We start from the raw sequence: 27,695 nt of genomic DNA, 5'->3' as shown, positions 1-27,695 counted from the left end.
CCAAAAAAAGGACTTACAAAAACAGCCTGTCAAAATGTTCCTAAGCAGAGCACTGTTACTCAGACTACACGTGTGGGGGGGGAGAGGGAATAGAGGAGGTTTTGGTGGGAAGAGGAGGGGAGTGAATGAGTGTGAAAGGAGGCAGAAGAGGATAGGAAAAGAGGCTGGGGGGGGAAAGGAGGCTGGAGAGGAGGAAAAGAGGCTTAAAGGGGAAATGGAGAAAGAGGCCTGGGGAAAGAAAGAGGGAGTGAAGGCAATAGGGAGGATAAGAGAAGCTTCCATGGGGCAAACCTGAAGGAGAGAAGGAGGGGCTTCTGAGGGGCAAGCCTGAGGGAAAGATGGGGGTACGATAGAGGAGGCTTCCATGGGGCAAGCCTGAGGGAGAGAAGGGGATAGGATAGAGGAGCTTCTGTGGGGCAAGCCTGAGGGAGAGAAGAAGAGAGGATAGAGGATGTGTCTGTGGGGCAAGCTGAGGGAAAGAAGGGGATAGGATAGGAGAGGCTTCTGTGGGGCAAGCCTGAGGGAAAGAAGGGGGTACGATAGAGGAGGCTTGCATGGGGCAAGCCTGAGGGAGAGAAGGAGATAGGATAGGAGAGGCTTCTGGGGGGCAAGCCTGAGGGAGAGAAGGAGAGAGGATAGAGGAGGCTTCCATGGGGCAAGGCTGAGGGAGAGAAATGGGATAGGATAGGAGAGGCTTCTGGGGGGCAAGCAGAGGAATCCACGAAGGAGCAGAGGAGGTGGAAGGAGAGCTCAGCAGGCAATTCAAGAGAGGGAGAGAGGAGAGAGAGAGGAAGGAAGAAGGGCTGACCAGCCACATGAATACCATCTCATCATGTGACCTGCTGGCTGGGAAAAGAGTGACCATCACCCCACCACTTGACCTGCCTGCTGAGAGGAGACTGACCACCATGACCCTACACGGCCCAGGCCAGTAGAGGTGCCTGAGTGAGGGACCAGTGTGGACTGGTGGCCATACCAAAAAGGGTCAGGAGAACCCAGACTCCAACAGTCCTGTCAGGAGTAGCGCTACATTTATATCCCTATTATACATCTTTATGGGGTTGTCACAAAGAAGAGGGGGTTAACCTAATCTCCAAAGGACCTGAATGCCGGACCCAAAAAAAAAAAAAAAAAATGAATGGAAACTAATCAAGGACAGAAGCAACCTAGAACTAAGTAGAAATTTCCTGACAGAACAATCAATGGAACAAGTTGCCTCCAGAAGTTGTGGGTGCTCCAACACTGGAAGTTTTTAAAAAGAGATTGGACAACCATTTGTCTGAAATGGTAGGGTTTTTCTGTCTGAGCAGGAGGTTGGACTAGAAGATCTCTAAGGTCCCTTCCAACTTGGTCATTCTGTTATCTATTTCCCTCAGGCGCAATCCTTTGGAAATTGGGATTCAGTATTACCGTCCTCCATCTCATTCGGAGAAAAACCCTATTCCTTGTATAATAATTTCTCCACAAGGGTGCCTGGAGTCCTGGAAATACATCATATTAAAACATGGTTAGAGAATATTTTCTGGAGAGTTGTAGCACCCGTGGCCAATTGTAAATGCAGGTGGGCTTCCGAGTGCCCAAACATTGATCGCACAGTCATGCGGGTGTGGTGGGTATGACACCCTTAATTGTAAACGAAATGGTCATAACCCAAGGATGACTTGTGTACTCTGCATACACTCCAGGCATTCTTGGCTTATCCCGTCCAGAAATGCCTCACCACCTTGCCAGGATTGATAGATGCCCAGAATTACTTACAGTGAGATGGCTGGTATATGAATAAATACATATTTATTAATTAATATTTAATATATTAAATATTTAATATTTAAATGTTTATTGATAAATAGCAGGACTTGAGGGAATAGTATTGCTGAAACAGGCTCTGTATTACCGGTACTACTTTAAAAAATAGCCTTTTAGTCAGGGTGGATTTGATTTAAATCAATTCAATTTAAATCATAATTTTTAAAGAGCAACTGTCATCTCTGTCTCGCAGCGGCTCCTCCTCTGATCTGCTGTTGACTCACCAAGTCCCAATATTGCAGAATATACAGCCTCATGCGTCATAACTAAGCTCCATTTCATGCTGAATAAACTAAAGTATTAATGTATCTTAAATAGAAAACTATCTTTAGATAGATTTTTACCCCAAAAACATTTTATTGAAATAAATTTGATAAAAATAAAAAATATCTGATTTAGATTAAAAAAAAATGATTTAAATTTTTAAAAATCTGGTTTTTAAAATTTTTTTATCTACCCTGCTTTCAGTATTTTTCACTCTTGTCAAAGAGTGAAACTGTTGGTCTATTTCCTTATTCATACCAATAGCAAAAACCTATGCAAAAGCAGTGTTTAATGGTTGTATTAGTGGAATCTATATTTCACTTTTTCCTTTGAAAATCTACAGGTGACAGGTATAGTAGTTAATAGTAATAGTAGTACATGTTCTACATTTCTCTAAGGAGAGGATTTTAGGAGATTAGGAGAAACTGATTTTAGGAGATTAGGAGAAACTGTGGATAGTGCATGAGTCTTTGAAGTGAATGAAAAAGAAAAGGTTTTTGTGTATAGAGAAAAATTACACGGAAATTATGATTTCTTTTTTATATATCCACTATAGTCTTTTTCTGTTAAAACAGAGCTGTCAGACTGTTTTTCTTTGAGAACTGGATCATCATTGTAGTTCTCCGCAGGCTGGCTGGGGGGTGGGGGTGGGGGGAGAGAGACGTTATGGATGTCTCCTGCGGCACCCTGCCAGCCAAAATGGGGCACAGGCCCCGTTTTGGCTGCTAGAGGCACCACGGGCCAGTCCTTTGCTACTTCCAGGCCGGCTCCATGGGCCGGCTCCGACCTGCAGGGTACTTAAATGGCCCGCAGGCCTTGAGTTTGACACTCCTGCGCTAAAATAATTGTGACTTGGGAAAGGAATCTGGACTTAATTTCTTGCAAGTATTTCAGGAGACATGTTTCTCTCTCTGATGTGTGTGGATTGGTGTTTGTCTGTGTGTGTTGGTACATACAGTATATGAAGCTTTTCCATTATTCAGACCAGCCTTCAGATTCATTTACAGCAGGGGTGTCAAACTCAAGGCCCGCAGGCCAGATCTGCTCCACGGGGTGCTTAGATCTAGCCCGCAGGACCGCTATGGAAACAGTGAAGGACCAGCCCGTGCTGCCTCTGCTAGTGAAAATGGAGCTTGGGAGTGTTTTGTTCATTGAATAAGGCGGAAGAAATGAGGCCAGGCAATAAACAGTTAAACTTGTTTATTAGGCTATCCGTGACTCGCTCTGTTTGCTTACGGCTTGGCTAGAGCGAGAGAGATTCTGAGGCACTGACAGCTCTTTTATACTCAGCTGTCAGTGCACGGACCAATCAGCAGGTCCTGATTTCCCGCCGGCGAATTGCCGGTGATTGGACCAATCAGCGGCTCTTGCTTCCTTGCGTAAGGAACGTCCATATGCAACAGGGAGGCTCGTGTGTGCCGATCCCCGAGCTCCGTTTTCGCTGACAGAGGGCTGCAGGAGGCCGTCCTGGCTGAAAACGGAGCCTGGTAGGGCAACGCACGAGCTCTGTTTTCGCTGGCAGAGTGCTAGCAAAACAAACTATTAGCAAACTACTGGCCACTCTGGCCACACCGCCCCGGCCCTCCAAGGTCAAACAACCCTGATGCGGCCCTCAATGAAATCGAGTTTGAAACCCCTGATTTACAGGCTCCGATCCTTCTTAGCTTGCTGTTGCAGTCATTAAGTCCTGTCTGACTCTTCATGACCTGATGGTCCATAGCATGTCAGCCCCCCCAACCCCCGGTCTTCTACAGTCTCCTGGAGTTTCCCAAATTCATGTTCATTGCGTCAATGACACTATCTAACTATCTCGCCCTCTGCCACCCCCTTTTCAAAGGCCTTCAGGGTCTTTTCCAGTGAGTCCTCTCTTCTCATTAGGTGGCCAAAGTATTTATTTGAGCTTCAGCTTTAGTATCTGTCCTTCTAAAGAACAGTCAGGGTTGATTTCTTCAGCTTTGATTGATTTTACAATCCAAGGGACTCTCAAGAGTCTTCTCCAACACTACAATTCGAAAGCATTAATTCTTGGCACTCAGCCTTCCTTATGTCCAATTCTCATAGCTGTACGTTACTACTGGGAAAAATACAGCTTTGACTATACAGATCTTTTTTGGCAAGGTGATATCTCTGCTTTTTAATATGTGTCTAGGTTTGTCATATCTTTCCTTTCAAGGGGCAAGTGTCTTTTAGTTTCATGGATGCAATCACTGTCTGCAGTGAACTTCGAGCCCCCCAAAAATAAAATCTGTCACTGCTTCCATTTCTTCCTCTTTTATTTGCTAGGAAGGGATGGTACTGGATGCCATGATCTTAATTATTTAATATTGAGCTTCAAGCCAACGTTTGCATTCTCCTCTTTTACCCTCATCAAAAGGCTCTTCAGTTCCTCTTCACTTTCTGTCATTAGAGTGGTATGATCTGGATATCTCCGGTTGTTTGTTTTTTTCCCTGGCAATCTTAATTTCGGCTTGTGATTCATCCAGCCTGGCATATAGGTATAAATTAAGTGAAACTTGTTCCAGTAACAGCACCTGTGAGAGAGATCTTGGAGTCCTAGGGGACAATTTCTTAAATATGAGCCAGCAGTGTGCTGTAGCGGCCAAAAAAGCCAATAAATCCTAGGCTATATTAACAGAGGGATAGAATCAAGATCATGTGAAGTGTTAATACCACTTTATAATGCCTTGGTAAGGCCACACTTGGGATCCAGATACTGCATCCAGTATCCCAAGTGTCACCATGATGTAAAAAAGGTGTTGAGACTCTAGGAAGAGTGCAGAGAAGAGCAACAAAGATGATTAGGAGACTGGAGGCTAAAAAGTTGCAGGAATTGGGTATGTCTAGTTTAATGAAAAGAAGGACTGGGGTGACATGATAGCAGTCTTCCAATATTTAAGGGAGTGTCACAAAGAAGAGGGAATCAAGCTATTCTCCAAAGCACCTGAGGGCAGGACAAGAAGCAATGGATGGAAACTACCCTATTTTTCAGAGTATAAGATGCATCTTCCTCCCCCCCCAAAAGAGCGTGGAAATGTTGGTGTGTCTTATACACCGAATACAGCCATTTTTTGGCCTCCTGAAGCCCCGCCCCACTCATCCCATTTTTGCAAAAAACAGGCCCATTTTTTGCCCAATTTTTGCAAAAATGGGGGCGTTTTTGCCTTCCTCCAGCTCCCAGGAGCACTTTGCAGGCCTCCCAAACCCTCTGTGCACATGTTTTTGCCCTCCCCCAGCCCCCAGGAGCACTCTGCAGGCCTCCCAAACCCTTCGCAAAAATAGGTGAAAAACAGGCCCATTTTGGGAGGGTTTGGGAGGCCTGCAGAATGCTCCTAAGGGCCAGGGAGGGCAAAAAAAATTTTTTTTCTTACTTACCCGTTCGAAATCTTGGTGCGTCTTATACACCAGTGCGTCTTATAGTCCAAAAAAGTTGGGGCTTTCCTCAAAACCCAAGGCAGATGCCGACGGAGGTAGTGCTTTCTCCAAATTCAAGTCCCTGGTTAAGGAAAGTCCCTAGCTGACTTCAGTTGTTGTGTAATTAAGCCTTCATGAAACATGCACTAAGAACTAAGAAATTTCGTAACAGTTAGAACAATTAATCAGTGGAATGGCTTGCCTTCAGATGTTGTGGGTGCTGCACTTCAGGCTTTTAAAAAGAGCCTGGGTAACCATTTATCTAAGATGGTATAAGGTCTCCTTGAGCAGGGGGTTGGACTGGAAGACCTCCAAGGTTGCTTCCAGTTCTGTTATTCTGATTACATGTATATCACATGATGTACTCTGCATGTAAGTTAAATGAGCAGGGTGACAATCTACAGCCTTGTCATACCGCTTTCCCTATTTTAATCCAATCAGGTATTTCATATCTGTTTCTAACTACTGTAACCATGACCCGCGTAAAGATTTCTCAGGAGACAGATAAGATGGTCTGATATTCCCATCTCTTTAAGAACTTGCCACTGTTTGTTGTGATCCACACAATCAAAGGTTTTAGAGTGATGATTGAAGCGGAAGTAGGTGTTTTTCTGGAACTCCCTTGCTTTCTCCAGTGAATGTTGGCAATTTGATTTCTGGTTCTTTTGCCTCTTTGAAACCCAGAGTGTACTTCTGGTAGTTCTCAGTTCACATACTGCTGAAGCCTAGCTTGTAGGGTTTTGAGCATAACTTTTGCCAGCGTGTGCAATCGGTGCAATTGTAGAGTAGTTTGAGCATTCTTTGGCACTGCCCTTGTTTGGGATTGGAATGTCAACCGATCTTTTCCAATCCTGTGGCCATTGTTGATTTTTCCAGATTGGGTGGCATATGCTTCCTAAGGCCCACTTGACTTTGCCCTCTAGGATGTCTGTCTCAAGGTCACACTATCAGGATTACTATGGTCATAAAGATCTTTCTTGCATAGTTCTGTATATTCTTGCCAGCTCTTCTTGATCTCTTCTGCTTCTGTTAGCTCCCTACCATTTTTGTCCTTTATAATGCCCATCTTTGAATTCCCTTGATATCTCCAATTTTCTTGGAAAATCTCTAATCTTTCCCATTCTATTGTTTCCTCTATTTCTTTGCAATGTTGTTCTTTATATCATCATTTCCTTTCACCACCAGGCATAGCCACAGCTGAATGCCTTTGGCCCAGGCACTTTATCCTTTGTAGTGACAATGCAGGAAGTGGGTTAGTGGAGGGACCTTGCTGAGCACATAATGTGTCATTAGAGTGTGCAGAACTGGCCCCAGAGCAAACACCCAGACTGAAGTTGCGGCTTTCCTCAAAACCCAAGGCAGATGCCGATGGAGGTAGTGCTTTCTCCAAATTCAAGTCTCTGGTTAAGGAAAGTCCTTAGCTGACTTCAGTTGTTGTGTAATTAAGCCTTCATGAAACATGCAGGCAGCTTTCTATAATACGCATACCTGCTCCAGTAATAATTGATCTAAGGCTAGCTACAGGTAGTCTTTCATTTATGACCACCATAGTGGTCATCTAAAATTTCTGTTGCTAAGTGAGATGTTTGTTAAGTTAGTTTTGCCCCATTTTACAACCTTTCTTGTCACAGTTGTTAAGTGAATCACTGCAGGTATTCAGTTAGTAACATGGTTGTTAAATGAATCTGGTTCCCCATTGACTTTGCTTGTCAGAAGGTTGCAAAAGTTGATCACATGACCCCGGGACACTGCGGCCGTCATAAATATGAAGCAGTTGCCAACCTTTTACCACCAGGCACATCCATAGCTGAGCATCCTTTTGGCTTTGGCCCAACCGCTTCACTCTTTCTGGAGCTACGTGTAATTGCCCTCCGCTCAAACCCTTTGGACACTTTCTGACCTCATCTTCTGGCATCATATGTTTTTGACTTTTGATACTGTCCATGGGGTTTTCTTGGCAAAGATACTGGAGTGGGTTGGCATTTCCTTCTCTGGTAGACTGTGTTTTGTTAGAACTCCCCACTATGACCTGTCCATCTTGGGTGGCCCTGCATGGCTTAGCTCAGAGCTTCAATGAGCTGTACAAGCCCCTTCGTCACAACAAGGCAGTGATCCTCAAAGGGGTCTTAGCTTTTTAAGGTCAGCCAGCTCAGATTCTTGATTCAATTCAACCCTTTTGACAGAATGTGGAAAACAGAATGATGATTTTTGTTCCCCTGACCAAAAGGTTGCTCAGTTTATTCATGGCAGTAAAAACTTTGCATGATAAATGATTTTCTGCTGCACACTTTTTAAAAGGCTCTACAGGTAGTCCTCAACTTATGACTACAATTGAACCCAAAATTTATATTGCTAAGTGAGAAATTTGTTAAGTGACTTTTCCCCATTTTATGACTTTTCTTCAGGGTGGATTTGATTTAAATCAAGTCGATTTAAATCATAATTTTTAAAGAACAACTGTCATCTCTGTTCCACAGCAGCTCTGTGGGACAGAGGAAGTTGACCTTCTTCTGACCTGCTGTTGACTCATTCGACAGTCCTAATATTGCAGAATAAACAGCCACATGCAGGGGTGAAATGCTCCCAGTTTGGACCGAATCATCCGATCCGATAGCAATGGAGATGGGTGGTTCAGAGAACCGGTAGCAAAAATCCCTGCGCCCTCCCCCATGCCCAGCTGAGCTGCGCAATCATCAGAGGCTTTTTTTTTTACTTTTAAAAGCATTTTTTCTGCAACCTCTTTGGCCGAAAAAATGCTTTTAAAAGTAAAAAAAAAAGCCCCTGCTGATCAGGCAAGTCAGCTGGGATCGTCAAAGGCTTTTAAAAGCATTTTTTTTACAACCTCTTCAGCCGCAGAGGTTGTAGAAAAAATGCTTTTAAAAGTAAAAAAAAAAAAACTTGGGCACGCCCACAGTCATATTACTCCATCACCACCAAGCCACGCCCACAGAACCGGTAGTAACAAATTTTACATTTCACCACTGGCCTCATGTTACATAACTAGGCACCATTTCATGCTGAATAAACTAAATTATTAATGTATCTTAAATAGAAAACTATCTTTAGATAGATTTTTACTCCAAAAGCATTTTATTAAAATAAATTTGATACAAATAAAAACAAATCCGATTTAAATAAAAAAATCCGATTTAAATTAAAAAAATCCGATTTAAATAAACCAAACTCCGATTTAAATAAACAAAATCTGATTCTTTTGATTTTTTTTTTTAAAAATCATCGATTTTTATCCACACTGCTTTTCTTGCCACATTTGTTAAGTCAATCGCTGGATTTGTTAAATTAGTAACACGGTTGTTAAGTGAATTTGGCTTCCTCATTGGCTTTGCTTGTCAGAAGGTCGCAAAAGGGGATCACCTGACCCTGGGACATTGCAAACGTCACAAATGTGAGTCAGCTGCCAAATGTCTGGATGTAAATCACATGACCATGGGGATACTACAATGGTCATAAGTGTGAAAAATGGTCATAAGTAACTTTTTTCAGTGCCATTGTAACTTCAAACAGTCACTAAGTGAATTTTTGTAAGTCAAGGACTACCTGCATCTAAAAAGAGATTCCTTGAAATTAGCAGCAGTTTTCCAGCTTCTGTAAGCCTTTTGGCCTTCCTTCTGGTGATAGTTCAATTTGTAATTCCAGTTCATACAAATCCTTTTGAAAACATTTTTACAACCTCTTAGCCAAAGAGGTTGTAGAAAAAATGGTTTTAAAAGTAAAAAGAAAAAAATTGGCCATGCCCACCCAGTCACATTACCCCCCAACACACAGAACCGGTAGTAACAAATTTTAGATTTCACCCCTGAATCAAATGCAATAATGTGATTCAATACTTAAGAGAACAGGAAAAAGAAGACATCCCTAACCTCCATGGAGTCTGCAAAGAAAAAAAATTAAACAATATTATTTTATGAGCCAGCATTTTTAATTGCATGCTGCTGAAAAGAATTTTGTTCCCCAGCCTGCACCACCCACCCCCATTTGCAACTAAAAGAATGTAAAAGAAGCAACAGCAGTAAAAGTCCAACAGACCTCAAAGTTGCATGAAAGTAATAATTCTATAAAGTTGTTCTTTTTTTTAAAAGCAAAAGTTCCAAGAACCTTTTATAAAACTGACAATCTCCACTTGTGACAAATCTGTGATTAATCAGCAAAACCTGGAATGGATCATCCCAGGTTGTATTTGAAATCCTGCAAGGGAACTTTTAAAAGCAGCACTTCTTACTGCTGGAATGTATGCATCTGGTTACTCAGAAGAATTGAAACCCTTGTGCTGCTTCTGTATCAATAAAAACTGACATTAGTTCATTTCCCGCCAACCAAGGATGCATTGAAATGGCAGGAGATCTTTGCGATGGTCCTGGAAATTTCCAGGAATAAGCCAAGCTGTAATAAGCAACACTTGAAACAATAAAAAAAAATGGCAGATAATAAAAATGCCTTAACTTTCTTCTGATATGCACTCAATATACACAAATGCCCCCCCCCAAAAAACCTGCAAAACTCACCCCAGAATCAATGTGGCCGAGCCTGCATTCACCAGAGAGAGAAATTCAGTTTTTAAAGGGACAGGCATAAGTTTAGAAGTTTCTCAACAAGACAGAACCCAACAAGACAGACACAGACTTCAGAGGATAATTAGAATTGCAGAAAAAACAATTGCTATCAACCTGCCTTCCATTGAGGACCTGTATACTGCACAAGTCAAAAAGAGGGCTGTGAAAATATTTACAGACCCCTTACATCCTGGACATAAACTGTTTCAATTCTTATCCTCAAAATGATGCTATAGAGCAGTGGTCCCCAACCCCCGGTCCGCGGACCGGTGCCGGGCCGTGGAGTACCTGGCACCGGGCCGCGCAGCGGCCGGAGGACATGAACACTGCAGCGCAAAGGCTCCTGGGCCGTGCGCAATGGGCCGTGCGCAAAAGCTCCTGGGCCGTGCCCCCACCCCTGCGCGCGCTCAGCGGGCCGCGGCGATAAAAAGGTTGGGGACCACTGCTATAGAGCACTGCACACAGAACAACTAGACACAAGAACAGTTTTTCCCTGAACGCCATCACTCTGCTAAACAAATAATTCCCTCAACACTGTCAAACTATTTACTAAATCTGCACTACTATTAATCTTGTCATCGTTCCCACCACCCATCTCCTCCCACTTATGACTGTATGACTGTAACTTTGTTGCTTGTATCCTTACGATTTATATTGATATTGTTTCCTGATTGCTTATTTGTACCCTATAACTATCATTAAGTGTTGTACCTTATGATTCTTGATGAACGTATCTTTTCTTTTACGTACGCTGAGAGCATATGCACCAAGACAAATTCCTTGTGTGTCCAATCACATTTGGCCAATAAAAAAACCCTATTCTATTCTATTCTATTCTATTCTATTCTATTCTATTCTATTCTATTCTATTCTATTCTTCTGTTCTCTACAAAATAGGTTCTCAATTTTTTTTTTTAGAATAGAATTCTTTATTGGCCAAATGTGATTGGACACACAAGGAATTTTCTTTGGTGTATATGCTGTCAGTGTACATAAGGAGAATAAAATACATTAATCAAGGATAAAAAATACAACACAGTGATAGTCAAGGTTACTAATAAGCTATCAAATTGTACTAGGATACGAATAAAAACAGTATAAATTGAAAGATACAAGCATAGTAAGTGGGAAGAGATAGATACTAGGAAGAGAATAATAATATTAATACAGTCTTAGTAAATTATTTGACAGTGTTGTAGGAATTAGTTGTTAAGCAGAGTGATGGCATTCCGGGGAAAAAACTGTCCTTGTGTCTAGTTGTTCTGGTGTGCATAGAAGTTGAAAAAATTATGTCCAGGATGTGAGGAGTCTGTAGATATTTTCACAGCCCTCTTTTTGATTTGTGCAGTATACAGGACCTCAGTGGAAGGCAGGTTGATAGCAATTGTTTTTTCTGCAGTTCTAATTATCGTTAAAGTCTGCGTTTGTCTTGTTTGGTTGCAGAGCCAAACCAGACAGTTATGGAGGTGCAGATGACAAACTCAATAATTCCTCTGTAGAACTGAACCAGCAGCTTCTTGGGCAGTTTGAGCTCTCTGAGTTGGTGCAGAAAGAACATTCTTTGTTGTGCTTTTCTGATGCTTTTCTGTTTTTTGTTGTTTGGTGTCCATTTTAAGTCTTGAGATATGATAGAACCTAGAAACTTGAAGGACTCTACTCTTGATACTGTGTTGTCTAGAATTTTAAGAGGTGGTAATATAGGAGGTTTTCTTCTAAATTCCACCACCATTTCTATGGTTTTGAGTGTATTTAGCTCAAGATTGTTCTGGTTCTACCACAAGGCTGCTTGTTCAACCTCCCGTCTGTATGGAGATTCATTTACATTGCACACCAAATCTGTACAAATACCAACGAATAGATAGATGGTGCCTTAATATTGATCATGTAACTTCTCTTTCCAAATACATCTCAACCTCTTCTCTGCTTGTTCTTGCACACTAACACAGCCCGGCAGGAACTCCTTTTTTGGATGAGGCTGGGCGGAGACAGAGCCCTGTTCTCGCCCCGTTAATTAGCATAGCACAGCACAGCGGTTGACAAATGGGGCTCTTTTGCAACCTGTGGACTTCAACTCCCAGAATTCCTGAGACAGCTTGGCTGCCTCAGGAATACTGGGAGTTGAAGTCCACAGGTTGCCACATTGCCCAACCCTGGCATAGCATATAAAAAGGCTTGCGAGCAGCTTCACTTCGGCATTTTTCTCCTGGTCCCTGGAAGGTTAGTTGATGCGACGTAGAGCAGTGAGGGCGGCTGGGCTGGAGATTGTTAACTATTTGGGGCTTTGGGGGAGGCTGCTTCTTCGCGCCCTTGTTGCCTCCCAGTATTGGGAGCTTCCCGTGGGGCTACTTTGGCCCCGTTGAGAAAGTTACCCGGTGTTCGGCTTTGCAGGAGGAGGGGAAGCGGATAGTTGCGCCTTTCGGAGAAGTGGGATCATCGGAGAAAGGACTCTGCTGCCTGCTTTCTGGTAAGCAGTTCAGACTAAACGTTTCTGTGTATATCGGGATTTGAGGGGGATTGCTGAAACGGGCCATCCATTAGTAATGAAAAAGTGGGCTTGCCAAAAAGTGTTCATCCAAAAAGTGTTGGCGTAGGTTGTCCATTAAGTTTCGGGAGATTAGAAGAAACTCTGGATAGTGGAGATAGTCGGTGAGTTACTGAAGTGAATAATAAACGTATAAAAAGTTTTGGTGCATAGAGAAAAGAATCTTGTAGGTATTGTAAGTATGTCAAGGAGATGTGTTTCTCTGTTGTGCGTCCATAGATGTTTGTGTATATGGAAAGCTTTTTAAGTTCTCGCTTCGGGCTTCAGATTCACTTATAGACTCATTGATCACGGCCGACCCCGTGTGAACCATTGCCGAATTCTTTGCCTTCGCCACCATCTATATACAGAACTCTCCGCCTCTTGCCTCTGCTCGTCCGCACGGGGACAAATCGGTCTCCAGCCCAATTGGTTGGTTTCTACCCAATAGGCAGAAGCCGCCGATGGGTGGGTGGGGCGATCGTAGGGGCTGTGGGATGGGCAGTATTAGCATGTAAGTTTGTTTTGTTTTTTTTTAAACTGCCGCGGCTGCCCCGAAGTTGCTTTTTTTTTTTTTAAAGGGACTGTGGAAAGTTTTTAAAGGGAAGTGGCTCCAGAGCCGAGGTTCGGGGGGTGGGGGGGTGGGAGGAGGAGTTGTAAAAAAGGTGTCGGAGGGGGCAGGCATGCCGGAGTGTGTTGGGGGAGACTAGGAACGGAGGGAGAGGCGCACCTCTAGGCGGCGCTGTAGAGACAGCTTGGCTCGCAACTCGGCCAGCTCGAACTAAACAAAGGGGGGGGGGGGGGAAAGGAGGAGGAGGAGCAAGCCCGGCGTGGCTTTTGCCGGCCCACCCCACAACGCCAGAAGCCACGCCCCCTTTTTTGGAGTTTTGCCCCATTTTACCACCTTTCTTGCCCAGGTTGTTAAGTGAATCACTGCACTTAAGTTAGTAACACGGTTGTGTTTAGTGAATCTGGCTTCCTCCTTGACTTATCCTCCTTGACTAGTCGCCTGACTAGGTGGCTCAGTGGCTAAGGCACTGACCTTGTCGATCAGAAAGGTCGGCAGGCGGTTTGAATCCCAACTCCTAGCAGGGGGTTGGACTAGATGACCTCCAAGGTCCCTCCCAACTCTGTTACTGTTAAAACTTTGCTTTTCAGAAGGTTGCAAAAGGAGATCACCTGACCCCAGGACACTGCAACCGTCATAAGTAGGAGCCAGTTGCCAATTTTTTTTTTAATCACCAGGCACATCCACATCTGAGTGACATTTTGGCTTTGGCCTAACTCTTCACTGTTTCTGGAGCTACGTGTAATTGCCCTCGGCTCAAACCCAGTAGCATGAGGGGAAGTAGATCATGACCTGAGGGGCTCCGCTTCCAGTCTCATAAATTTAGACTTTTGATAGTGTCCATGGGGTTTTCTGGGCAAAGATGCTGGAGTGGGTTGCCATTTCCTTCTCCAGTGGACTGTTTTGTCAGAACTCTCCAATATGACCTGTCCATCTTGGATGGCCCTGCATGGGCCTAGAAGCAACCTAGAACAAAGGAGAAATTTCCTGACAGAACAATTAATCCATGGAACAAGTTACCTCCATCACTGGAAGTTCTCAATAGGAGATAGGACAACCATTTGTCTGAAATGATATAGGGTTTCCTACCTGAGCAGGGGTTGGACTAGAAGACTTCCAAGGTCCCTTCCAACCAGGGGTGAAATGCTCCCAGTTCAGACCGGATCACCGATCTGGTAGCGGTGGCAGCAGGTGGTTCGGAGAACAGGTAGCAGAAATCCCTGAGCCCCCCCCATGCCCAGCTGAGCCGTGTGATCATCAGAGACTTTTTTTTTTAACTTTTAAAAGCATTTTTTCTACAACCTCTTCAGCCAAAGAGGTTGTAGAAAAAAAATGCCTTTAAAAGCCTCTGATGATCCCAGCTGAGTTGCCTGATTGTCAGAGGCTTCTAAAAGCATTTTTTTCTGCAACCTCTTAAGGTTATAGAAAAAATGCTTTTTTTAAAAAAAAAAGTTTTTTTAAAAAAAAAAGTTGGCCACGCCCTCCCAGTCACATTACCCACCACCACCAAGCCACATCCACAGAACCGGTAGTAACAAATTTTAGATTTCACCCCTGCTTCCAACTCTGTTATTCTGTTATGCATGGCTTAGCTCATAGCTTCAATGAGCTGCACAAACCCCTTCACCACGACAAGGCAGTGATGCATGAAGGGGTCTTAGCTTTTCAAGATAGCCAACTCAGATTCTCAATTCAATTCAACCCTTTTGACAGAAAGTGGAAAACAGAATGTTGATTTTTATTCCTCTGTTAAAAAGCTGCCCAATTTATTCATGGCGCTAAAATAATTTGCATGACAAATTATTTTGTGCTGCACACTTCTTAAAAGGCTGTGTCCTATATCTAAAAAGAGGTTCTTGAAATTAGTCGTTTGCCATCTTCTGTAAGCTTCTTGACCTTCCTTCTGTTGATAGCCCCATTTGTAATTCCAGATCATACAAATCCAGGAACTATGGCCCGCGGTAAATGTGATGAGCAGGCCCATCCTAGCAAGGGATATGATCGTCCTAGCAAGGGATATGATCGTGTAGAGGAAGAAGAAAAAGGTAATAATAACACCAAACTCTGGAAGCCAATCTCCCAAAATGAAGGATTGAAATGTCCAAGCCGTGGCCACACAGAGCAATCCAAAACACTCTTCCCAGTTGGATTTCCAAAAATTCCTGCTGAATTTTATCATATATGATTTTTTTATTGGTTTTCAAAAATAAAATACAAAGAAAGTATAAATAGTTGAAAAGAAAACGTAAGAAGAGGGGGAGGGAAGAAAATAAAAGAAATAAAGTGTAAAGTGGGGGAAAGGAAGGAAAAGGCACCAACTTCCAACTCTTTAACACAGTAGAAGATAACAGTACAACCACAACTTTTTGCTTTTACACAAAAGTATGTACAAGCCAAACAAAATCAAAGTTTCATTTTTTTTTTCATTGCAAGCAAAAAATCCGGCAGCAATTTCAGAATAGAAACAAGGTTAAATATATTCTCTTCTTTGGATTAAAGAATCAATTTGACCATCTCTGCTTCTCTTTGGTGTGAGGAGTAATATATGTTTCTGTTAACTCATTAATGTTTATCATAATTTATATTAAAATCCTCTATATTATTTCATTTTTTTTAACCTAAAAGAAGAAAACACTTTTTTTAGTTTTGATATTTTACTAACTTTAAAAAGTACTCAAGTATTATATGTAAAGGAGAAAAAAAGAAGACCCTTCATTTTAAACCCAAAACACAATACTACATTAGAACTTTCATTCAATTATATATATCACACCAATTAACTCCCAATTAACTCATTGAATTTGAATCTCTCCCTCGAGTTTATCCTCATGGAATAGATCTTTTTCTTTTATTTTCAAATTTAGTCAATTTTACAAAATTTGGGAATTATTCAGCATTACGTAAAAAGACAGAGGACATACATTTACAAACTCATTTTATACATACAAAACTAACTTAAAGCTTTCTTTCAATATCAACTTTTAAAAGTCCATCCTAACTAATTAAGTCATTAAATTTAAATTCAGAGCCCAAACTTTGATTATAGGACCATGGGTGTCCATGTGTCCGTCTGCAGTGGCTGTAACAGTTAAAGATTGTAACTTGAGGATTACCTGCGTAGTGTCAGCTTGCACTCCTTTACATAAAGAAATAGCAGAACCTGAAGGGATAACATTGCAGAAAAGGGCTATGCATTCCTAATTAAAAAATGGCTTGGTAACACTTTTCATACATTGGTCAAAGAGTAATTGTAGCACTAGCAAAAGATTCAACCATTGCAGTGGATATTAGTTGTATTAGTAGAAACTGTATTTCTCCCAGTTTTCCTTTAAATATTGACAGGTGACATGCGTAGTAGTTAATAGTAATAATATATGTTCTGCTATTTTATCTCTTAAGGGTCTAAGGAGAAGATTTTAGGAGAATAGATCAACTGAATAGAGGAGACAGCATATGAATCACTGACGTGAATGAAAAAGAAATAAGTGTTGACTTGTAGAGAAAAATTACACAGATATTGTGGTCTCCTAACTGTGTCTCAACTTATAACTTGGAAAGGAATCTGAATCTAAAAAGACACATGTTTTTGTGTGTTGTGCATGGATTGGTGTTTGTGGATATTGCTAAATGGAAAGCTTTTCAATTACTCATTTTAGGTTTTAGTGTCTCTGTTAGGCTCTCACCCTTCTTAGCTTTTGAAGACCATGAATTCAACCCTTTTAACAGAAAGTAGATAATAGAATGTTGATTTTTTTTGCTTCTCTAATAAAAAGTTGCCCAATTTTATTAACGGCCATAAAAAACCTTTGCATGACAAATTATTTTCTGCTATATACTTTTTAAAAGGCTGTGTCTTATATCTAAAAATTAGCAATAATTTTCCATCTTCTGTAAGCATCCTGGTCTTCCTTCTTGTGATAGTCCCATTTCTAATTCCAGATCGTATAAATTTAGAAATGCAGAACATAGATGAAGAGCAAGATCTGAAACACACTTCTCCCAATGGAAATGCAGGAGGACAAGAGGAAAAATCAGGTAGTAATAACGGTATTGGGAATTGGAAGCCATTCACCCATATGAGGGATTGAACTGTCCAAGCCACGGCCACCGGAGCATACAGAGCAATACAAAACACATACTTTGTCCCCGATTGGATTTTTAAAAACTCCTGCTGAATTTTAATCTCTCAAGAGAAAGAGAGCAGGCGTTTAGAGTCTGCTACAGGGGACAGCCTTAAAATAAATGTAATGAAATAAAGAAGCAAATGTGACTACAGAGAAAGGGACTAGTCCTAGTAAGCTGTAACGAGTAATTGACATAAAGCATGTAGTAAGTGACAAGATGAGAGAGCAGAAAATCAGCTTCAAACATACAAGAATATAGGTTTTTAGTATGGATCTGCCTCGGTATCTTCCTTGTCCAGGATGCTGTAGAAAGCAGAAGAAAAATGGATTTGTTCCAAGGACCATTTGTAGTTTATCTCAAGCAATTAAATGTCTTAGGCCAGTTTTGTCAGAGCGTAAATCAGCCCTGTTCTCCCCCTGGGGTAATTGCACTTAATTAGAGACGGATGGATCTTGTTTTTCCATGCTGTATACTTTAAAGAAAGAAAACCGAATACATTCTAAGAAACATTTTATTATAAAAATAAAAAAAACTAGCTAACTACATTTTACCGGCAGTTGTATCACACTGCCGGTAAAACAAGACAAACAAAGGAAATATAAATCAGGAAGTTAGAAAAGAAAGAATGTGGACATGCGCAGTAGCTCAAAAGTTTCACAAGACAGTGTTATCTCTGTTGCTACAGAGACATGATAAAGTTCTCTGGTACTGCTCAGAATGGATGCTCAGCTGGCAAATACATAACGCAGTGACATCCCCTTCTTTGTCAGTTGAGCAGACATCAGGTATAGCCATCAGTTAAGGCACATCTTCTTACGCAGATACTCGTGCTGAGCTGCTAGAAGCGATTTGTTGAGCATATCAGCAATCTGATCATGTGTAGGCACATACTGCAATTTTACAAAACCTTGTTTCACTAATTGTTTGATATTTTTATAACGGATGTCAATGTGTCTGGACCTAGAACCCGTGAAACGTGATTCAGAAATATAAACCACAGATTCATTGTCTTCCATCACGGTGATCGGTCGAATCGGGTGTGTCCAGATATCTATGACCAAAACATCAAACCATGTTAGAGAATTACATGCATCTGAAACACAAGCATGTTCAGCCTCAGTAGATGAACAAGAAACAAAATTCTGTTTTCGCACATGCCAGTAAACAGGACATCCATTTAAGAACATCATATAACCTGAGGTACTTTTACGTGATTTCTTATCACTCACCCAATCAGAATCAGCATAACAACATAATTCTGCCTGATCAGTATGTGTCAGTTCTAACAATAACCTCATATTTTTAGTGTGTTTTAGGTATTTCAATAATTTCTTAACACATGTCCAATGAAAACTGTTTTGCCTTACCTACATGTCGGGACAAAAGATTAACACTAAGTGCAATGTCGGGTCTAGTCCAACTACTAATATACAACAGTGACCCAATAACTGAACGATAAAGTGTTTGATCCTCAAATTCAGGACTTGATTCATGTGCCAAGTTGTGAAAATCTGTTTGCATGGGTATGCGTACTGTATTAGCATCTTTCATGTTGCAATGATGCAAGATTTGTTCAATTTTATCCTCTTGTGAAAGACTAAACCCCTTCTGCGTTTTGACAATCTGAACACTGAAATAAGTGTTAACATGACCTAAAGATTTCAATGTGAAATATCTCTGCAAAGCTTTAGCAAAATTCTCACTCATCTGCTTATTTGGACCAATATAAACAATATCATCAACATAAACAAGAACCATCTCATATCTATTATCAGATCTTTTTGTAAACACATTCATCAGTTTCGGACTTAATAAATCCCATTGAATTTAGTTTGACAGTAAGACATAAGTACCACATTAAACCAGACTGTTTCAGACCATAAAGACTTTTATTTAGAAACCAGGTATCTCCTTCTTGCTGTCGGAACCCTGGAGGACCTTTTACGTAGATCTCCTCATCTAGGTCAGCATGTAGATAAGCCGTGTCAACATCGAACTGGAAAACTTCTAAACCAAGGATAGTTGCAGTGGCTAAAGCAATTTTTACACTTTCAGTCTGGACTGTCGGTGAGTAGGTATTTGTGTAGTCCTCAGGATAACGTTGAGCGAAACCCTGAGCTACAAGTCTGGCCTTGTACAATGACTCACCATTTGGCTTCTTTTTGATTCTGTAGACCCATCGAGTGCCAATGACTTTTTTATTTGCTGGAGGTTTTGCAGGCATAAATACCTTAAGTTTCTTTAGACTGTCCATTTCAGCCTGCATTGCCTCATACCACCTCTCTTGCTCTGAGTCAGGAAGATGCTTGATTTGTGTGAACTTATCAGGAGGAAGTGTAACATTACAAATCAAAGGCAAGGGTGCTTTTGTCAGTTGCCACAAATATCGCTCTGGAGGGATCCCCTTTGTGGCCCTCTTGGAACGCCTTGGAACAGCCGTCCATTCTTCTTCCATTTCGTCCTCATCTTCACCATCGTCGCTAGCATCAGCATCCGCGGCTTGCGAAGACGGAACATCAGGTTGAGAAGAACTAGTGGATGGAACATTTGCCTGTGAATCTTGATCATCAGGCTGCGCGGCATCAGCAGTATCATCTCTAGGAAAATAAACTCCAGGATCATTGGAATGAATCCTGGACAAGTCAGCATCTTCCTCAAAATTGGCGGATTGGGAAATCACTATTACATGTGTGGAGCAAATAAATTTGCTCCACTTTGAATTATCATCAATATCCATAAATCTCATCCTCTTTGCTGCTGGACCTCCTTTCTTTCTTTGAGCTAAGGGAATGTTCACCATAGCGTATGAACCAAAAATATGGAGGTTTTTGAGGTCGGGCTTGTACCCATACAATATGAAGAAAGGAGTCTGATTTATTACATTACTCCAAGTACGATTGACAATATAATTTGTATATTTAATAGCTTCACCCCAGTATGGGTTACTGAGGTTGGCATCTTCTAGGAGACAACGCATCATGGTTTGCAGGACCCCGTTTCGCCTATCTGACACCCCGTTCTGAGCCGGTGTATAAGGGGCGAGGTCTGATGAAGAATTCCATTCTTACGCATCCAGTCCTGGAAACGCTGAGACATGAATTCAGCACCACGATCACTTTGAATTCTGGCGATGCTTACTCCGTGTTGGGTATAAACAAGAGCTGCAAAGTCTTTAAAGATCTGAAAGGTCTCAGATTTTTCTTTCATAGGATACACATATACATATCTAGAGTAATTGATTAAGAAACCATAGCAACTTAGAAATGTGTATAATATTTTATTTAGGGTTTTAGCTCAAGGAGAACCATGAGTGTTCAGATTTTTCTCTACCTTCCTTTGGTGTAGCAGATGAGTGCTGATAAATCTTGTTTCTCTTTTTCTTTTATGCAGTACATTTCAAGACAATCAAACAGAGATCATTGCCATTTTACCGTAAACACAAAAAGACAATGATTATATTTGTCTTTTCTCATCTCATCTTTAGCGCTATCTTCTTTGGCCTGGGTAAGTAATCCTGATCCTAATATTGTCCCCTTGAAATGATGTTTCTCACGTGACTTCATGAAACTGAAGGACTTCTGCAATTGGCTCAGAAACAGAGTTGGCCTTGCCTTGGTTTTTATGTACTATAATCCAATTTCATCCAATACACGTAACTCAGTTCCTACGTTTGGAGCAAGTTTTGGTGTTTGAAAAATAAAATAAACATGCATTTCTTTATGTAACAATTTCCTGCCAGAAGCAGTAAATGTGAAGTAGGTGGACCAAATGTGAGGCAGGGTGACCAAATTAATGGAAAATCTTACAAAGGGATTCATGGCTGAATAGGTGGATTTGCATCTGGTTTCTTGGATTCAAATCCAGCATGCAAATCACTGCTCAGATCCACTCTATCTCTTAATCTGAGGATTACCGGATGGAGGCCATTAAAACTGCTAGAACCTGGGGCTTCTTATCCAGATGGGTTTTCTTAGAACTCACTAACTCACAGGTTTTAATTCAGCAGGAAGATCCCATCCTACCCCTAAGAACGTGACTTGATAAAAAATAATGTTTACTCTTTCCATCTTTCCCTGTTCTAGGAACCTTAGTGCCCTTAAACAGCCAAAAGGATGCCATTAAATGTCCACCTGACTGGATTGGACATCAGGGACACTGCTACAAATTTTCAGTAGAGGAAAAAAACTGGAAGGAGAGCCAGAACGTCTGTATTTCACATAATGCTTCCTTGGCAAAAATTACAGACGAGGAGAAGGTGAGTAATGTTACTCACCATCGTAGAAGTAATGTTGCTTTATTGATGGTGCATGCTCTCCTACAACATGAAAAAGTGGAAGGATTTTATCCTTATTTTAAAAAACCTCCTTAGATGCCATTCTGAACAAAAACATCAAAATCCTTTTAATCTTTTCCAGTTCCCCAAAACGGCCAGTTTCACAAAGCAGAAAATTAAAAATCCAAGAATATGATTGACATAAATGAAACTGTATCATTGTCAAGATCCAGTCTAGGAAAATCAGAATTTTACCTTCTACGAAAGGTTTAAATTTTACTTTAAACAAAAACATGAAGGTCTCCCATTTTGCCCACGCCAAAGAAACTGCTGGCTATGTTTTATTAGGGATAATTACTGTTCAAAAGATAGTTTTAGTCTCTTCAGCCTATTTGTAATTTCAGAAATTCAGATGGGAATCTAACAATGCAAGGTTCTAACATGCACAGTGTTTGCTTTTAAAGGCTTTTGTGAAGAAGTTGGCAGGACGCGATGTCTTTTGGATTGGCCTCAAGGGAAAACCGGATCAGCCCTGGAAATGGCTAGATGGGGAAAATTCCACGTGAGTCTTCCTCTTTCCCTTTCAGGCAACAACTGAATGAAAGTTTAAATGCCCCCACTGAGGATCTCCCCAGCTCAGGACTGATCTTAGAAAGAGCCTCCTGGTTGCCAGCATTCAGGAGTTGCCCTCTAAAAAGATTTGGCTTTACTAATGTAACCCAAAATGCATTGTGGGTAATCCTCTACTTACAGCCATTCGTTAATCGTCTGTTCAGAGTTACAATGGAAGTGAAAAAAATGACTTACAATCAGTCTTTGCAATTAAAACCATCACGGCATCCCCATGGTCCCCCCATGAGGTCCCCCCATGAGGACCCAGTTTGTGGGGGCAATAAGCTGACTTTGTATAAATATACAAAAGTATGAAGGCTATTGCTTAACGCATTGTAAGCCGCCCTGAGTCTCCGGAGAAGGGCGGCATATAAATCAAATAAAAAAATAAAAAAAAATGGTCACCTAATTTGGGTGCTTGGCAATTGGCATGTATTTAATTATTTGGAAAAATTATGTGGTCATCCCTCATGGTGAGTCTGAGCAGTTTACAGAAATAAAACAATACTAAACCCAATAAACCTTTACCACACTAGTGACAAAAATGGCTTCTATGTCACCCTGGGGATTATAAAAAGGTTATAAAATTGAGCACCACTCTCTTAACAACTCCTTTGCTTAGCAATGGAAATTCCAGTCCAAATTATGGTTGCAAGTCAGGGACTTCCTGTACAAGGAGCATGGTCAGAATTCCCCTCAGAACTGAGTCCAGAATGCTGAGCTCCTGGGATGCAGATGTATTGTACAGTCAACACTTCCATAGATGAATTGGGGAACAAACTGCAAAATCATCCTTGAGAAGGCAAGGCTCAGCTAGATGAACCGTAAGCTCAGGACCCCTTTGGTACTGCTAGGTGAGAAATACTCCCCACTGCCTACTTTCTGCTTCTTTTGCAGGTTGGACGTCATGGGAAATGGAGGAGACTGTGCGTATTTGGATGGTGACACAGCCAGCTCAGGGAGATGCACCACTGAACACCGCTACATCTGCAAAAAAAATTGATCCAAAGACTTTCTGTAAGAGAATCCTATGTTCCCCAACACACACACACACACACACACACACACACACACACACACACAGCATTCTATAGCCACTGAACATAGCTGATTGCCAGTAACATATTTTGGGTCCTTCTGAAATTAAGAGTGGATGTAGTGACCATATGGAAGAACTACTGGTGTCATTTCGAGGAGTTAGGGGCATGTTTTGATTTCTCTTCATATAAAGAAAGGTCTAGAAGTTTACAGTTCACTTTGAGTAGCCTGCTTGCGTTTCACTTGTTTTCTGAAAGAGAAACGGGAAGGATCCTCATGTCGTTTCAAAGCTGAGAAAGTTTCAGTCTTTCTATTTCTATCCTGAGTTATGTGCCAGCCAATCAAGGTCAGGTCTTGCCGTCTCCTGACCATAGCAGGGCCATGAAGTCATAGTACCAAGTTTTGGTCGAAACCTTGGAGCCGAGTCGCTTGTGGGGAGCTTCTACACAGAACCTCAGATTAGTTAGCTGTTACTCTTAGGAAAAGGTGATTTGCATCTCTTGAGGAGATCTAGGCAGACTCAGAGACTGCTCTACTGCTATTGGTTATCTGTTTGATTGCTTCTCTTGGGGAGACCTAGGCAGAGAACAAATAGTTTGCTTTCTGCTGTTGCTTATCTGTTGCTTTGCATTTCAGTTTTTACCAGCAATCTCACCCCATTTTGCAACAAAGGTCCAGCATCGGCTGTAGTGCAGGCCCATTGGAAAAATGAAAGAGACCAATAGGAGTCAGTTGGCTATCACAAGGAAAGAGAGAAAGGGTGGGAGAGGGACAAGGGAGGGGAGGCTGAGCCTAGAAGAAAGAAAATTGAAGTTACAGGCACTTCTGCTTGTATCACAGCAATAAGAAGGAATCAGGAAAATAAGAATACTGACGCGGATGAAAAAAAGTCCCAAATGATGAGCAGGAAAGATGAATGTGTTTTGAAGGGAAGAGAGTGGAACATCCTCATTGATGATGATAAATAAAAGTAATTCAGAGAGAAAGAAGGGGTGGTAGCTCCATGTATTTTAGTTTTTAAGCTCTATATGGATTATGGAAGTTTATTGGATTTAATTTGTCTCAGTATGACAGAGGATAAAAAGAAAAGAAAATATATGTAAGGCAGTGTTTGACAGAGCACCCATGGGCTGGCATGGTTTATCTGAAAAAAATCTCAAAACAGCTTTTGACAGCGGAAGCAGCTCAAGCACTAAATATTATATAAATCTGCCCAGGTTTACAAGTTTTGATTTTGGGAAGTTATTAGTGAAATAAATAATGTAAATTCTTTGCAATTGAATTATTACCATACTTAAAGCCCTACTTGGCTTGGGGCCAGGTTATTTGAAGGACCGTCTCTCCCTGTTTCATAAACCCAGCCCACCATGCCAGGAAGGCAGTCATTTTATGGGTCCCATCAATTAGGCATTGTTATTTGGTGGAGTCACATAAAAGGGCCGTCTCGGTACCGGCCACTTCTTCATGGAACATCATTCCCAGTGAGCAGCCCCCTGCTGCTGTTGTCTTGCGTGGCTTTAGGGTGCCTTGGGGCTCAAACAGTACTGCACAAACTGCAACGGCGAGTGGGTGGGGGTGAAAATGGGAAGCCACTGAGGGCAATGGGTAGGCAGCAGTAGGCAGGGCCTTCCCATTTTCACCTCTCTCTTGCCTCTGTGCTTGGACTGCAGCCTAAAACTGAAAGGGCACTTTGGCTGCCCCTCCCCACGCCCCAGCACCCTTCGACTCCAGCCAGGCACCCTCCCCAGATTTTGGCGCTCACCCTGGATCAGCCCTCCAGGTTGGTGTTAGAAGGTAACCAGGGAGACGGTGTTTCAGGTGTGTCTTTGGTGTGATTGAAGGACGCTCCTTTCCTTGACGCAAGATCAAGAGACCTCTTGGGCAAGGGGGTTGGACTAGAAGACCTCCAAGGTCCCTTCCAACTCTCTTACTCTGTATTCTGTTCTGGCTCACCCCTCCCAGGCTTCTGTAGACCATCACAGGTGCCCCTTGATGTGAGCGTGAACTGGTTGTTAAATTATTTGAATCCTGGGGGTAAGCTAGGGGCTTTCTTATGTTTTATGTTGTAAGCCACCCAGAGTCAACTATGTGTGAGTTTGGTGGGTGTATAAATTTGTTCAATAAATAAGAAATGATTCAATGGGCAGGTATATTGATCCAATGGGAGATCTCTCTTCAGGTTTCTTCCTTGGAAAGTAAAAGGCACAATGTGACTCCTCTGAAAGCAGTTGAAATAATGGAGCCTGATAAAAATTAAAAACCACAAGGAAGAAATAATTCCTAGCAGATTTATAGAAGAAAACAATAATCCATTAAACCTCAGACTTACTTGATTCCCTGTTTATTGTGTTTTGTCTCAGAAAATCAAATTCTGCTTCTTAGCCTTTACTTAAACAAGATGCGCCCCAGCAAAAATCAGTTGATAGGCAGCTATTTTTCTTGGGAGCCCAAGCAGTTGGATTCACTGCCTTAATTCATGTTTGATGTATTACCAGAGACAAAACTGTTAATATCTTCACTGACTCTATGAATGTTTTTGTTTGCTTTGCTCCAGGTGCCTTATGGAAGCTGAGAGGATTCTTCATCTCAAGCGGCCAGATTGCTCACACTAAACCTTGCCGTTTAGTGAAAACTTATCTAGCTGTAATTCCTGAGCGTCTTACCAGCCAGTTGCAACCTCTTGAAGTTTCCATCAACAAACTATTTAAAGTCTACATGCGAGAAGTGTGAAACAAATGGATGGCTGCTGGTAATCATGATCTAGCACCTACTGGATGAATGAGGAGGCCCACTGTCACTCAAGTTTGTGAATGGGTGAAAACATCATGGCACTCAGTGAAGAATGAAATTGTTACACGGTTGAAATGTAGTGGGTTCCAATGAGCCAGGCAACTCCAAGTGACTTCAGCATCTCTTTATTACATGATAAAAGCAAGTAGTAAAAGGCTAGAACAAGCTTACTTAACCAGAAACAGACCAAGAATATATACTGTTAAGGCTGCTGCTACAGGCTGGCCACTGGGTGGAGTAATTGACCAGCAAAGCTGATTGGGCCTAAAACCCCGGCCAACTGTTGGTAGAACAAATAACCACAGGGCGGGGCTGTTGCAACCCGGAAGCACAGGCAAGCCGATCCCAAGACACAACACTCCTCCCCTCTAAGTGCGAATTGCCCCGCAGACATAGTCTTTAAGGTATGTGGGCAACCGCCGTTCTCGGCACAACCTGCGTGGCAAGATCTTTTATATGGGAGGTGGCCCCCTCCCCAGTAATAGTTGGAGTTTTAGCCACTAGGGGTTCCACGATCACATCCACCAGCCCTGTCTCCGGCTGAGATCAACTGGCCTCCAAATTAGCGGGGATCTCCAACCTTGCTGGTTCTTGCTCCAGCCCTACAGGGCTGGGTAGGGCAAGTTCCCGCTGTGGCTCTGGGAGGTGCGGATGCTCCAACACTTCTGTCTCCTCCTCTGGAGGGATTACCCTCCGCCTCAACTGATCAATATGACGTCCCCAGATGGCCCCCTGCTCTGTGGAAACCTCATATGAGGTGGGCCCCTTGACTCGTACCACATAGCCAGGCAACCAAACCGGGCCAATTCCATAGTTCTGAATATATACTGGGTCCCCGGGGAAGAACCCCCTGGGTCCTCCCCTATTCTCCGTATTGGGCCTTAGAATGGGTGCCCTATTGGGATGGAGCCTATCTAATAAGGTAGTGAGCCTTCACCCCATAAGCAGCTCGGCAGGACTATAACCCGTCGCTGTACAGGGGGTGGTATGCTGTGCAATTAGAAATTGGGGTAAACGATGTTGTAAGTCCCCATCCCCCAATCGCCTGAGCCCCTCCTTGGCCGTACGCACCATACGTTCGGCCTGACCATTCGTGGCAGGATGGAACGGCACCGACTGTATGTGTCGGATACCGTACTTCCGAGTAAACTCTAAGAACTCCCTTGACATGAAAGCTGTACCATTGTCTGACACAAGCATATCAGGCAGCCCAAAAGTGGCAAACAGCTTTCTCAAAGCTCTGACCGTAACGGCTGTAGACGTGGTGGAAACGGGGACAACTTCTAACCATTTCGAGTGGGAATCCACCACTATAAAGAACATTTGTCCCCGTACTGGCCCAGCAAAATCTACATGGAGATGGGACCATGGTTTCCGGGTGTCCTCCCATGTCTGCCCTGGAGCGCGGGGCGGAACTGGATGTGACTCCTGACAGGGCCCACAACCCCGAACCCACGTCTCAATTTCTTTATCGAACTTGGGCCACCACACATAACTTCGGGCAAGGGCTTTCATTCGCACTACCACGGGGTGTGCTTCATGCAGCGCTTCCATGACCCGTTTGCGTAGCAGGGGTGGAACCACCACCCTGCACCCCCACAACAGACACCCCTTGTGCACTGATAACTCCCCTTGCTTCTCAACATATGCCGTAAACTCTGGACCCGGCTTGGCCTCCGGCCACCCCCTCCCCACCCAGTCCAGGACCCGGGAGAT

General features: G+C 42.4%; 2 protein-coding genes across 2 annotated transcripts in view; both read left to right on the top strand.

Moving 5' to 3' along the window:
- The first annotated feature begins 12,422 nt into the window (after nucleotides 1–12,422).
- LOC139310156 (C-type lectin domain family 2 member B-like) overlaps nucleotides 12,423–27,695 on the top strand; it is a 61,029-nt gene continuing 45,756 nt past the window's right edge. The window contains exon 1 of the mRNA XM_070934317.1: nucleotides 12,423–12,516. The gene's annotated coding sequence lies outside the window, so the exon portion shown is untranslated. The remainder of the gene's footprint in view (nucleotides 12,517–27,695) is intronic.
- Nucleotides 20,712–26,073, top strand: LOC139312132 (C-type lectin domain family 2 member D-like). Its single transcript, XM_070936682.1, has 5 exons — nucleotides 20,712–20,770; nucleotides 21,349–21,521; nucleotides 22,004–22,101; nucleotides 23,049–23,168; nucleotides 25,744–26,073. The coding sequence occupies exons 1-4, from the start codon at nucleotides 20,716–20,718 to the stop codon at nucleotides 23,152–23,154; spliced, it is 432 nt and encodes a 143-aa protein (XP_070792783.1). The 5' UTR covers nucleotides 20,712–20,715; the 3' UTR covers nucleotides 23,155–23,168; nucleotides 25,744–26,073.

This window comes from Pituophis catenifer, unplaced genomic scaffold (genome assembly GCF_029215685.1).
Source record: "Pituophis catenifer annectens isolate HBS135680 unplaced genomic scaffold, rPitCat1.0.hap2 SCAF_2, whole genome shotgun sequence".
NCBI classification, from domain to species: Eukaryota; Metazoa; Chordata; class Lepidosauria; order Squamata; family Colubridae; genus Pituophis; species Pituophis catenifer.
This window is presented reverse-complemented; position numbering and strand designations above follow the sequence as displayed.